This window comes from Girardinichthys multiradiatus, chromosome 15 (genome assembly GCF_021462225.1).
Source record: "Girardinichthys multiradiatus isolate DD_20200921_A chromosome 15, DD_fGirMul_XY1, whole genome shotgun sequence".
Classification (NCBI taxonomy): domain Eukaryota; kingdom Metazoa; phylum Chordata; class Actinopteri; order Cyprinodontiformes; family Goodeidae; genus Girardinichthys; species Girardinichthys multiradiatus.
In genome coordinates, this window is record NC_061808.1 from 24,983,818 (window position 1) to 24,997,430 (window position 13,613).

The 13,613-nt window shown below is 42.7% G+C and overlaps 1 protein-coding gene across 4 annotated transcripts in view; it reads left to right on the top strand.

Moving 5' to 3' along the window:
- The window catches only part of znf410 (zinc finger protein 410), a 16,676-nt gene continuing 3,063 nt past the window's right edge, over positions 1–13,613 (top strand). Inside the window, exons 1-7 of one of the 4 annotated variants that reach the window (XM_047388301.1) lie at positions 1–353; positions 510–567; positions 646–778; positions 5,173–5,358; positions 5,917–6,138; positions 10,758–10,917; positions 11,943–12,124. In XM_047388301.1, the coding sequence (XP_047244257.1) occupies positions 535–567; positions 646–778; positions 5,173–5,358; positions 5,917–6,138; positions 10,758–10,917; positions 11,943–12,124 (916 nt within the window). In that variant the 5' untranslated portion in view covers positions 1–353; positions 510–534. Of the gene's footprint in view, positions 568–645; positions 779–5,172; positions 5,359–5,916; positions 6,139–10,757; positions 10,918–11,942; positions 12,125–13,613 lie in introns of all 4 variants that reach the window. The other 3 variants (XM_047388299.1, XM_047388302.1, XM_047388300.1) reach the window with 3 other exon arrangements.

Here is a 13,613-nt window from a genome sequence, read left to right on the forward strand (position 1 = left end):
ACATTGTACCTCTGGAGCCTCCGTAGATCAAACCTGTCCACTGTTTAGAGAAAAATGTCATGCTAGTCGACTCTGAGGATGTGTCGCAGCTAAAGCGCTGTTGCAATGAGAAGTATTTCGTTTTTAGGAGGTTGAAGAGTTTAAAGACCCAACCACGCACCCGTCGGAGTCCAGGTTTCATAAGGAAGGGTAGCTGTATTTTCGCGTCATAACCCCGGGTAGCTAGTTTTCTGCTGCTAACCAAACTAACAAGGTAACCTGTCAGCTTTATCCAGCGCGGTTTTTACTCGACACCGTCTTTTTCAGCCGTAGCTGCCCTCGCCATCAGTATTACTTTTATTCAACAACTTCAGGTGTATGTAGCTGTTTGTTGTTGTTAGCCGTTTGATGACTTTGACTCAGAGATGACCTACAGCTTCTGACCCACAGAAAGTCTGCTACTCCTTCGACGCTGATCTCATAGTTAGTTATGTCGGCTGATTGGTTAATGTTGTGTTTGTGTTAAACAGCTGAGAGCTTCACACAGGCTGACTCATGCTTTCTGATGAGCTGGACTCTAAACCAGAGGTAACAGTTTTATCATTTACATGCTGTACTATTATTACTATTATTATTATTATTATGGTTGCTTTTTTCTCTTGTCAGCTGCTGGTGCAGTTTGTCCAGAACGCCTCCATCCCATTGGTGCAGAGTCTGGAGGACTCGGGGTCCAAGCATCCCTGCCTACCTCTGTTGGCCCCAGCTGAGGGGTCCCTGTGCTCTCCTCTGGAGCTCCCACGTAGGTTCACGCTCCTGCTACTCCATGTTACCCCATGCTTTGCCAAAGCTAGGGATGTGTTTTCTTTCGTTTTTAGTCTTTTACTTTAATTACATCATAATGCAAAACAAACAAGTATTTTTATTTATTTATTTTGTAGATATCTTCTGTCCTGGCATTCATGCCCAACATATTTTTTTTAGGCACTAGTGGCATTTATTTTTTCAATTTTCTCAAAAGTGAGCTGATGGGAAATAGGGTGAAGAGAGGGTGGAGGACATGCAGTTTACCCCATGCCATCACAACGCCCCACTTTGTATTTTATTTTTAGGTGTGACATGGCAATTCTGGTTTTGAACTCTTCAGATAATTTTTTTTATTGTAATGGCTTTCACACAGAACCAGTGGGCTGCAGGTTTTTTGATAGAGGTTGTAGTGTTGAATGCAACAGAAAATCAGGGTACTATATGTCCCTAATGAGGGATAAAAGCAGATGCACCTGATCTTGGAGATTTTCATTGAACTTAAAAAAAGTGGATCATAACACATGCTGCTGGTGGATCTGTTTATAGACTGAAAATGTAGAGAGCGGGTAGTTAGGTTAGTTTAGTTAAAGTTACTATGTAGTAACAGGTAGTTACTACATAGTAACTACTATGTGCCTGTCAAAACTGAGGAGCAGGAAATGACAGCAATCTGGCCTTTTGTTTATGGGAGTTTTCTTGATTTTGCATTTTATTTGTATTAGAATACAATTCAATAAAATATGCTTAAAATAAAAAGTGAAAATAAATCAATTTCATAATTGTTCTGAAATCTCTACATTCATCGATATTATTTATGAATTAATTTAACTTATTTATCCATTAAGGTTTTTGTTTGTTGCTGTTTTTATCCTGGTGATATTTATTTTTCCGTTAATAAACAAATCAGGAATAAATGTGGGTAAAATGTCGCACTGTACATCTGAAACAAATTTTGGTAAACATTTTTTTTTGTGAAAATTTGGCAGGTTTTCTGATTTGCAATTGAAAATGTATATCTGCTATTTAAAATGCACTTTCAGCTTGTGCAAATACTATAAAGAAATCAATAAACACATTCTGTCAACTGGCAGACTTTATTTTTTAGAAAGTTAAAGTTTGGTGACAGCAATACAGTCAGCGGTCAGTTTTTTTTAAATCTAAATAATTTCAGTGTCTTTTAAGGGGGAAAAATCCTCCAGCTTTGGTTAGGTGCAGTAACGTTGATGGATCTTGTTCCCGAAGCTAATGGTTGAAGAAACCTACCCAGAGTATATCTGTAGCTTGTACTTTGTAACCGCTACAACAGAGCAACTGCTCTGTGACTTTGTTTTGTCAGGACATCAGTATTGCAGCAATTAGTTCTGCGAAAAGCAATTGTTGATGCTTTAACGAATCACAAGCAAGCTGAAGAGCGTTTTCCTAGATTGCAGAAAAGGAAGCAGGTGCAGTGAGGACGTTCTGCAGTAGTGAAGTGGGACTGACTGTCCAAGAGAAAATGGTAAATATGTTCCAAAATGTCATTTAGCTGTATCTGTTCTAGTGAATCAGAGGATGTGTTGTTTTACATGTCCGTTTATTTAGCGGGAAGCTGCAGTTGTAGTTAATCTGCCTTTGGATCTTCTCGTTTTACCACATCTCTGCAGTGGTGCTGCATTGCTTCCTCCCTAATGTTCACATCAGCGTCCTCTAACACCGTCTGGTCTAATGAGAGCTTACTGAGAGAGAAGAGCACAGGATCAGGCTGGGATGGATCCAGAGAGATCTGGCTTCAGTAAAATTACTGAATGCCACAGTGATAGTTTTTATTGTGGAAATTCCTTAAAGCCTTATAGATACAGTAATGTACGTTTTTAATTATTATTATTACTATTAGGGCATGAGATTTACATGGTACAATAGCCTTGAACCCCTCCTCCCATTTTATTGTATCACGACCTAAAGTAATTAAACATATTGATTAATATTGGGAACAATAATGTTTAACATTTATAATTCAGAACAGATGTAGTTTTCTTCTTTGCTCTGATAGTTTTTGTACATCTGTCCTTTTATTAAGTTGACTTTTAAATGTGTTAACAGCAAACCCCAGAGGTAGTTCGTCATAACAAGTAAAGCTTCAGAGACTGTAATTAAATAAGATACAAAACAGTTCTTCTTTAAGGACCACAGATTTGGAACAATTTGTCATCAGTGATAAAACGGTTGACTAGTTTAACATTTTTTATACCCCAGATAAAAGAAACGCTTAAAGACAAATCTGTGAACATTGAAGCACACGCAGTCGAGCCCCGAATCATTCTGACCCCTGGTAGATTTAATCTTTTAATTTCATCAACATGTTTTTTCTGGATGGAGAGCCCACACTGGAAACTGACAGCGGGAGCTTAAGATGAGGGTCATGGCAAGGAGGCCTTCTAACCTCATCAGCCAAAACACCAGTGGAAAACATGCAGAAAGCTGCTTAGCAATTATAAGAAGGGTTTAATTGCTGATAATTAAGATTGGTTTAAATATTTTTTATATGCCACTTTTAAATATATTTAAATAAAAACTGCTGACTTATTCGTACACGTCGTCTTCCGCTTATCCGGGACCGGGCTGCGGGGGCAGCAGACTCAGCAGAGACGCCCAGACGTCCCTCTCTCCGGACACCTCCTCCAGTTCCTCCAGGGGGAGCCCAAGGTGTTCCCAGGCCAGCTGAGAGACATAGTCCCTCCAGCGTGTCCTGGTCCGTCCCCTGGGCCTCCTCCCGGTGGGACGTGCCTGGAACACCTCCCGAGGAAGGCGTCCAGGAGGCATCCGGTATAGATGCCCGAGCCACCTCAACTGGCTCCTCTCGATGTAGAGGAGCAGTGGCTCTACTCCAAGCTCCTCCCGGATGGCCGAGCTCCTCACCCTATCTCTAAGGGAGTGCCCGGCCACCCTACGGAGGAAGCTCATTTCAGCCGCTTGTATCCGGGATCTCGTTCTTTCGGTCAAAGTTCATGGCCATAGGTGAGGGTAGGAACGTAGACCGACCAGTAAATTGAGAGCTTTGCTTTTCGGCTCAGCTCTCTCTTCACCACAACGGACCGGCACAGCGCCCCCATTACTGTGGCAGCTGCACCGATCCGTCTGTCGATCTCCCGCTCCATTCTTCCCTCACTCGTGAACAAGACCTCGAGATACTTAACCTCCTCCACTTGAGGCAGGAACTACCCTCCAACCTGAAGAGGACAAGCCACCCTTTTCCGGTCGAGAACCATGGCCTCGTACTTGGAGGAGCTGATCTTCATCCCAGCCGCTTCACACTCGGCTGTGAACCGCCCACTGCATGCTGTAGGTCTTGGCTAGAGGGGGCCAGCAGGACCACGTCATCTGCAAAAAGAGACGAAATCCACTGGTCCCCAAACCAGACCCCCTCCGGCCCTTGGCTGCGTCTAGAAATCCTGTCCATAAAAGTTATGAACAGGACCGGTGACAAAGATCAGCCCTGCCGGACTCCAACATGCACCAGGAACAGGTCCAACTTAGTGCCGGCAATGCGAACCAAACTCCTGCTCCGCTCGTACAGAAACCGGATGGCCGCTAATAAAGGGCCCCCGATTCCATACTCCTGGAGCACCCCCCACAGGGCATCACGAGGGACACAGTTGAATGCCTTCTCCAGGTCCACAAAACACATGTGAACCGGTTGGGCAAACTCCCATGAACCCTCGAGTACCCCGTAGAGGGTATAGAGCTGGTCCAGTGTTCCACGGCCGGGACGAAAACCACACTGCTCCTCCTGAAGCCGAGGTTCGACTATCGGTCGGACTCTCCTCTCCAATACCCTGGTTTAGGCCTTACCAGGGAGGCTGAGGAGTGTGATCCCCCTGTAGTTGGAACACACCCTCCGGTCCCCCTTCTTATGTAGGGGGACCACCACCCCAGTCTGCCAGTCCAGAGGCACTGTCTTAATCTTTTTTAAATGTATACTTCTTTAACATTGTTTATCTTTTGACATAAACAAAATTCTTGGTTGCATGAAAATTAATTTAAATCTGAATTTAGCAGTGCTGTAAGTGTTGTTGTTTCCACACAATGTCCGTCTGATTATTCTGAATATTATGAAAGTTTCATGCTTCATAAGGTCAGTTTTGTAAGTGAGGTGTAGTAGTCTTCTTTCAGCCAGCTGACTGGCGGTGCAGAGCAGAATCTGCTTCTCTATTTTCTTCGCTATACAGGCAGAGAAAAATCAGGTCATGTTAAACTCGTTAAAATGACTTTAATCCACAGAAATGATTATGTTAGAAAATGTAAGATTTTTAAACATTTGGCATACCTGAATACCAGAAACTGGGCCGTGCGTAATTATCATGATTTTTAGGTTTCTTGCAAACGTGTCTCTATCTTTAAAATGTTTCCCAGATGGAAGTCTGAGGCACAGGCAGGACACTTCGCCCTCGTTGCCGGAGTTTGGTGGCGTGCCACAGCAAAGCCCGTTGGTGGTCCAGTCACAGCCTCAGCCACAGGCATCTCCAAGCCCCCCAGCTATCCTGCACGACTTACAGCAGCCGGACAGCACCTCCTACGTCCTCCTAAACCTCGCGAAAGGTAGAATCGCCTTGGACCATTACTTGGTACACTGATCTGTTCATTTATTTATTTTGGGAAGTTCCTTTCAATCTGCACTGTGCGAAATCCTGAATAAACACCCAGTTATTTACTGGTAATGATTCCCAGCTGCATGTCTGGACCCTAGAACAGAAAAATGGAGAGTTCAGTTCTGAAACTGTTGGTGAATTTATCATCAGAAGGTAATTAAAAATTAACAACAGAATAAATAATAAAAGTAATGCTCTTCTCTGGTCCAGATCCAGTGGAAATAATTTTCACAGCAGAAACTCGGATCTGATCTTGTTTCTGGGCTTTTATGTTCTCAGCTCAGCAAAGAAATGAGGTGACACATTTTTATGCAAAGCACAGAATAAATTGGGCGAGAAAGAAAAAAGTTCTTTGGCAGGCGTGTTCTTGACATGCACCTTGTTTCCTGGGTCTGTGCGTTCTACCTGGTTTAAATTTAGAGCTCTGACCTAGAAGGATTCAGGCAGTTTGCTTCACCAAACTCTGGGTTTGATATCTTCTTGATTCTCATCTTCTCTCCACTGTCAGGCATCACAGCTTCCTCGGAGTCCCTGATCTTTGCTGCCGACGGTGCCGGGGACGATGAAGATGGGGGGGTTTCGTCGGGAGACTACGGGATTGACGGCACCGCCCCGTGGTATCTGAGGGTTCAGGAGCTGGCACACGACAGCCTCATCGCAGCTACACGGGCGCAGCTTGCGAGAGACGCAAAGGCCAGCCAGGACGCCAGAGCTGCAAGCGTCAGTAATGGTAAGGGGACTTTGTTTGGACTTTTTGCCCAAAATTAAAACCAGACAGAACCATTCCTTAGCGATTTTAGGTTCTGCTGAATAATATAAGTGAAAACAAGAAAAGCAGTGAAAATCATCTGGTCCAATTACTGCAAGCATCGAAGACTAAGTAGAAATGAGGTCAGGGAGATGAAAATGTTGCATAATCAGCAGCAACTAAAGCTGAGCACAGCCCTTGTCATCATAAGGCTCTAAATCAGAATGAATTAGTCACTTTCTCTTGATGGTTTTATGAGTTTGACAGCAAATATCCTCTGGACCTGTAAACATCACAGCATTTCCAGCCATTGATCATCATCTACTGCATATGGTTGGGCTCTGCTGCTCATCCATCTAACCAACCCAGCGCCAAGCACACATCATGAAAGTACCTTCACAGTTTGAACTCTTAGCTCGCTGAAAACAATTTAACAAGGAAGTCGTGAAAATGAGACATTAGAGATTCGAATTGAAGCTGGGACGAAACGAAGACATCAGGGTCTGAGCCATAAATAAATATGCAGACTATTATGTGTAATTTTACTGTATGTTACTTTTTAAAGACTGGAAAAATTGTTTGTGGTTCTAAACCTCATTTAGGCTACTGGACGTTTAGGAAATATCTTAAATTCTGACCCCTGTTTAAACCAACATGACCCCTGCTGGTGCATTGAATATTAAAGAGTAACATTATTACATTTAGTCACAGTAGACGGTTATGTTGGAGTTCGAGGTGATACATTAACGTCGAATTTTAAAACGGGTTTAAAATATACAACCCATCCACATCTGTAGCACTGAACTATGTCTGCATAGTTCAGTGCTTATTTTAAAGTAGGCCTACACATGCACACTGCACTTCTGTTTGTTGAATTCTGTGGTAGCAACATGTAAAATAATAATAATAAAATGTAAATTTAAAAGTTTATTGTTATCTTTTGCGGCTCCAGGATTTTTTTCTTTGGTGGAAGAGGAAGCAAAATGGCTCTTTTGGTAATAAAGGTTGCCGACTTCTGCAGTAGACTATGAGCAAAGCTTATACCTTCAGTAATCGTTGGTCAAAGTGGGCATGAAAGTCAAAACGGTGGGTGTGAACGCATGCCCGGTCAGCACGAAACAAAGCGGCTAAAAGGGGTGAAATGATCTGAAGTCATCAGAAGGTCGATTCCTTTTCTGGATCATTTTCTTACATCAAGTTGACAATTTAATGTCTGAGTTCAAACAGCAGCATGCAATAAAGCTGAAGCATCTACGAACATCGGACAGGTTCAACAGGGACGAGAGGTCACTCATGTGCATTAAGGTTATATTAGAGGAGTTGTTTTTGTTCACTGTTGCATGGTGTCCCTGCCGCTCTATAACTTTAGTACCTGAGCTGCTAAAAATCCACATCAGGTGAGAGCATTAAGGACGGTTGGGCCATCGACTGTCCAAAAATATGAGCTATATGCAGAGCATGAACGCAACCAAAGCGGTCGATTGTGACACTGCACGCCATCACGTTGCCATGAATTTCTGGTTCAAATGGAGCTCCTGTCTACATTGCCGATTTATGGGAAGACATTCTGTGGGCCGGGAGGCATTTCAGGATAAGAACATCATACTTGCATTAAAATACGGTGGCGGTAGTATGATAGTCTGGGGCTGTTTTGGTGCTGGCTTCAATTGATCGGACCTGCTCTCTACTAGAAACTCCTGAAGGCGAATGTCCAGGACCCAGATTAAGATTTTATGCTCAGGTTCTCTTGGATTCTGTGCCTGGACATTAATCCGAAGCACACCAGCGAGTACAGCCCTGAATAGCAAAAAAAAAAACCAAATATCTAAATTAAGGTTCTGGAGGGACCTAGTCAAAATGTGGGCTTAGATCCTTAAACGATCCTCCAGTGTGGCCAAATTAAAATAATTTCACTTAGAAGAAAGGGACAAAATTCCTCCACAGTGACTGAAACCACTAATTACCAGGTGTCTTTGTCTAATAGGAACATATGTTTGAAGATCTTTTGCTGTAGTCCAGTCAAATATAAACCTAAAAAAAGTCACATCAGTGACTTTTTTTGTTGCAGTTAAGTGTTTTATTACCAGCTGCTCACAAAAAAGCACGCATTAAACAATAACTAAAAATTTGCAGTGCAGCTAATAAACCTCAGGAATGCGCTGGCTGTCTCTAACTCCTATATTAAACCAATGAAAGTAAGACGCATGATAAACGGGCTTCTGTTTCAGAATTTATGAAGCCTGTAAAAAGCCTTGAAATACACCCGCCTTACAGAATAGTGTCACTGCTTACTAGCTGCTGTTGCCAAACTGTTTACACAAGTCTCTTTCTCCAGTTTCTGCGCATTATCTATTATTTATGGCGATATCAGTCTGGGCATTCATCCCCTCTTGCTGTGAAGCTTCTGCTTTGATTTGAAACCGACCTTCAAGTCTTGCAGCACGCAGTGCCGTTGCAACCTATTGACTCACACCACAAGTCAGCACTTTATCACAATCCGTCCTCAGCTGCCTCCACAGGCCGCCGTTGAGAGAATTCACCCATGACATTTAGGGCATTATGGCTCCCAGCTACATGTCTGATCTTTGAACACCTCCTGAGTCAGACTGTGGCTGGAGGTTGTGGCTGAAACGTAACGTGTTATTAAGTTTTCATCACCTGTCTCCGCTCTCCTGCAGGTTTATTTTTTTCCCCTGCCACTTTCAACCTTGGATGCTGCTTTTTAATGTTGTTTATGATCATTTGCACATAAGAAGTGCAGTCAAATACATATATCGTTCATGATTGGTATTTGTTTACCTCTTGCTTTGCATGTTGGAAATATAAATGACAGAGAATAGCATCATTAAAACTAAACTTCTAAATTAAAGAGCGATTTCCAGATAAAACTGAGCAGAAAATTATTTTCTTAAACCTTTTAGGGCAATTTGTGTGATGCCAATTCCCAACTTTTCAGTGAACTACAAGACTGGCACATCATTGAATTCACAGACAAAACACAAGTACAGCTAAAATAATTACTATATGATTTTTCAGTCAGTGGAACCCATATTTTATTCATTACACATAGAGTGAAATGTTTCAAGATTTAATTTGTTATTTTCATGATTCTGGCTTACAGATAACAATGAAAACCGAAGATTCAGTGTCTCAGAAAATATAATTGTGAAAAAGTTATAGCATACTCATAGAAAGTTGACTGAAAGAAAGAAGTGTGGTAGGAAAAAGTGCACCGCAGCCTTGAGATGATTGTGAAGAAAAATCCATTAAGAAATTGGAGCTTAACAAGGAGGGGACTGAGACTGGAGTCGGTGAGCCTCTACACATAGACAAATCTTACACATGGGCTACAAATGTCACGTTCCTCATGTCAGGCCCATCCTGAACCAGAGACGATGTCGGGATTCTATTAACCTGGGCTAAGGAGAAAAGAGACTGGACTGTTGCTCGGTGGTCTCAAAATTCTTTTTTCCGGTAAAAGTAAAGTTCATATTTCATTTGGAAATCAAGGTTCCAGAGTTTTTAGGAAGAGGAACAGAATCCAGGTTGCTTAAAGTCCAGTGTGAAATATCAACAGTCAGTGATGTTTTGGGGAACCATCTGCTGGTGTTGGTCCAATGACTTTTCTGAAGTCCACAGTTAATGGAGCCATCTACCAAAACATTTTAGAATGCTTCCTTCTGCTGACAGCTTTATGTAGATGCTGATTTCATTTTTCAGCAGGACGTGGCACAGGTCCACACTGCCAAAGGTACCAGAAGCTGGTTCTGTGACCACGGTGAATCCCATACAGAATCTCTCAAGTATTGTCAAGATGATGAGAGACTCCACACCCTAAAATTAAGATGACCTGAAGGCATCTATCAAAGCAACCTGGGTTTCCACTACACCCCAGCAGAACCACAAGCTGATCAGTTACATGCCACGCCGCATTGGTGCAGTAATTCATGCAAAAGGAGCCCCAACCAAGTATTGAGCGCATAGAAATAAACATACTGATATTTCTGTTTAAAATATCCTTTTTTATTGATCTTATGGAATATTCAAATTTTCTTAAGACATTTTGGGTTTTTATTGTCTGTGAGCCACAATCAACAAAACTACAAGAAGTAAAGGCTGACATATTTCACCCAGTGTAATGAATTATGTTTCACTTTCTGAAATGAGTGACAAAAAATATTGAACATCTTCATGATATTCTAATTTTTTGGACTTGTACAACAGCCCACATGGTGATGTGTGCGATGCTTTTGTTTAGTGTGGAACTGAAACTGCTGGATCCAGGCTGCTGTAATTGACGCCCTCCCACTAACTTGCATTACTTTAGACAAGTTCCCATCAGCTATAACCGCTTTACTGTCGGCTCGTCACTGGCAAAAACGGGGTCTGTTAAAGCAGTTCGAAGCAGGGAGTCTGGTCCGGCTAAAAGGGAGTGATTGCATTCAGCTTTGAATTGTTTTCTTTTCCCTGCAGCTGTTCAGCGGGTCGCAGTCGGTAGCTGGTGATTTCATAGAGTCGGGGCTCCAGAGGCCGGCCACCTTGCACTCGTGGTTTTATTACTGCACAGCCCTGCTCACTTTCTCCTCTTTCCGGTTGCCTAGGTGACCACACACACAGCTTGATTGAAGACGGGGACAAGCGGGAGCTGCTGTCTCGAGCCGGCCGCCCCCTCAACAAGCAGATCCTGCGCTGCTCATTTGAGGACTGCGGCAGGACGTTCACCTGGCCGGCTCACCTCAAATATCACCTCAAAACGCACAGGTAACATCACAGAGAGGAGGAGCAACTAAAGCTGGCAGCAAAGCACATAGAGAACCTTGCAAAAAACATTCATACCCCTTGAACTTTGACACATTGCAACCACATAAATGTATTGTATTAGTCCATCATCTGAAAATGGAAAAAGTACGACAGAACTGCGAACCCACAAACACCCGGACCATGAATCAGATAAGGAGCCAATAGGCATATGGTCACTCTGGGGGAGCTGCAGAGATCCACAGTTTAGATGGAAGAATCTGACAGTACAGCTATTAGATATGTACTCCACAAACCTAGTCTTTATGGAAAAGTGGCAAGAAGGAAGCCATAGGAATAGTTGCCTCAACCCAACTGTCTGAGGAGATGAAAATTGAACTGACATGCTGAACACCTGAAACTGCCCATCCCCCTGAATGCACGCCCCCACACTAGAACAGGGTGGTGGCAGCATGATGCTGCGGGGATGTTTTTCTACACCAGTGCCAGGTAAGCTTGTCAGAATTTTTGGCAAGATGGATGAAGCTTAATAGAGGGCAATGCTAAACAAAAAACTATTGAAGGGAACCCAGATAGGGAGCACATCACATTTGCCACATCTTGGATGTGTTGTCTTGAAGTGCGCCGTGACTGGATAGGTTACTGGACTCCAGGTTTATTTTATATATAAGCATCAACGCTTCTGAATAGAAGCTTTGTAAAAAATATTTAAAGCAATTAGAAAATTTCCTTCAGGTCACAAAAGTCCTTATAAAATACATTAAAGTTTGTGGTTGTAACGTGACAAAATGTGAACAAGTTCATACTCCTACAAAGCCCTGCAAATACACCTTATTTTAGGTCTTAATAATAGATCTTACTGAGAGATGCTGCAAATCCCTCTGGGTTTACAGCCATCAGTCACACACTGGGAGCGGTGCAAGTGGGATCTAACCTGGGCAGGAACCTTAGGGATAAGCTGAAGGAGCTTTTCTAGCTTCCCGCTAAGTCCCATGTGTATTTTTATTTTATGTTTGCTTATTGTCCAGGAACGACCGAATGTTCCAGTGCAGCGCAGAAGGCTGCGGAAAGAGTTTCTACGTGCTGCAGAGGTTGCAGGTTCACATGAGGACTCACAATGGCGAGAAGCCCTTCATCTGCAAGGAGAAGAACTGTGGCAAGACGTTCACCACCGCAGGAAACTTGAAGAACCACCGGCGCATACATACAGGTGAGAAGGAGGGGAGATGCTGGAGGCAATAACTAGGATCATTTACCGCTGGAATGCTTCCTTGGTGCAATAAGGCTGCAGATTTGAAGAGTCAGCAGAGCTGGTGCCTCCGTTTCACTGCTGCACTTAATTCAGGGTGACTTTTAGATCTTTGATGGTCAGTTTTATAGTCTGAATCCTTTAATGATTAGTTACCAGACCACATGCTTCAAATAAGACTTTTACTCAGGAAAAAAGCTGACCTGTTTGGATCATACAGTTTAGCCCAAAATAATTTTGTGATCAGATTTTCCAGTCCAGGATATTTCGACTACATTCCTCAATTCTTCTGCATTCCTTGGTTCTGGCTCCCAGAACAGCATGTTTGAGGTCAGCCCACCCGTTTTCTATTTCTATAAGGTCCAGGGATTTGTCTGACCACTCTATAACGTCAACTGTGTTGGTCTGGAACCGAGATGCTGCTCCCTTGCTAGTGGGTTATGGGTCGTCATCTTATTAAACCCCCATTCAGTAGCATTTTCTCTCCAGTATAAGGCGATATGACTGGTATGTAATAAATAGGCCTGTTACTATAGTACAACCCTACATCATGCTTCATTGTTCTCTGGCTAGACCCAGAAAGAACACTCCTGCTTTCATTTATCCACAAAATGTTGCACAGTGAACCGTCTTCTCCTATAGCCCATCAATGTGGCAAATACTGTTTTTCTGACTTTGTTTTAGCTTTTTCCCAAACCGTTTTCTGATTGTTACAGTGATTACACGTAGTTCTCTCTTTCTCATCTGTGCTTCCGTCACTCTGTGACCTTTAGCATTTTGAGCGATGTCATTAGTGTCCAGTGAGAGCATCTGCTGCTGTGAGACTGCCCAATTAGCACGTAAAACGCAAGTTCATAACACTTGGGATATTTTAGCTAAAATTATTGCACTCCAAACAGTCATCTACGATATGAATATTGCAATGACGATATATTTGCCATATATTGTGCAATAGTAACTTCTTTGATCATCCTGGAGCTGATCAGGGAGTCTTTGCCTTTTCAGCTGTTCCACCATCCATTTGAAAGGTACCTTTCTGTTTTCTTCCTCAGCATTTTGTTTTTGGGATTATTTTAGCTGAGCAGCCTCTCATTTTCTGTTATTTTCCGTTTTCCCCTTTTCCATCAACTTTTCAACCAAAGTACACTGTTCTTCTGATTGTCTGGAAGGACCTTTCAAAGAGGACTGCACGATGACCAGCATGTGCAGCATTTGTTGCCTCATTACAGAATGACCTCGCTGATTGAACACGTCCCGTTTAATTGATGCCTTAATTATACAGAATCGGCAGCTTGCATGTCATGAGTGTTGGGCTCGGTTGCTTTCTGTCACCCTACTACACCAACTAGTTAATTATCTACCATCTAGAAAAATAATTTCTACTAAAAACAGAGATTTATCCCGTTAGTGATGTTGGACTGCCTTTATTCTGAATCCAATTGTTTGTAAT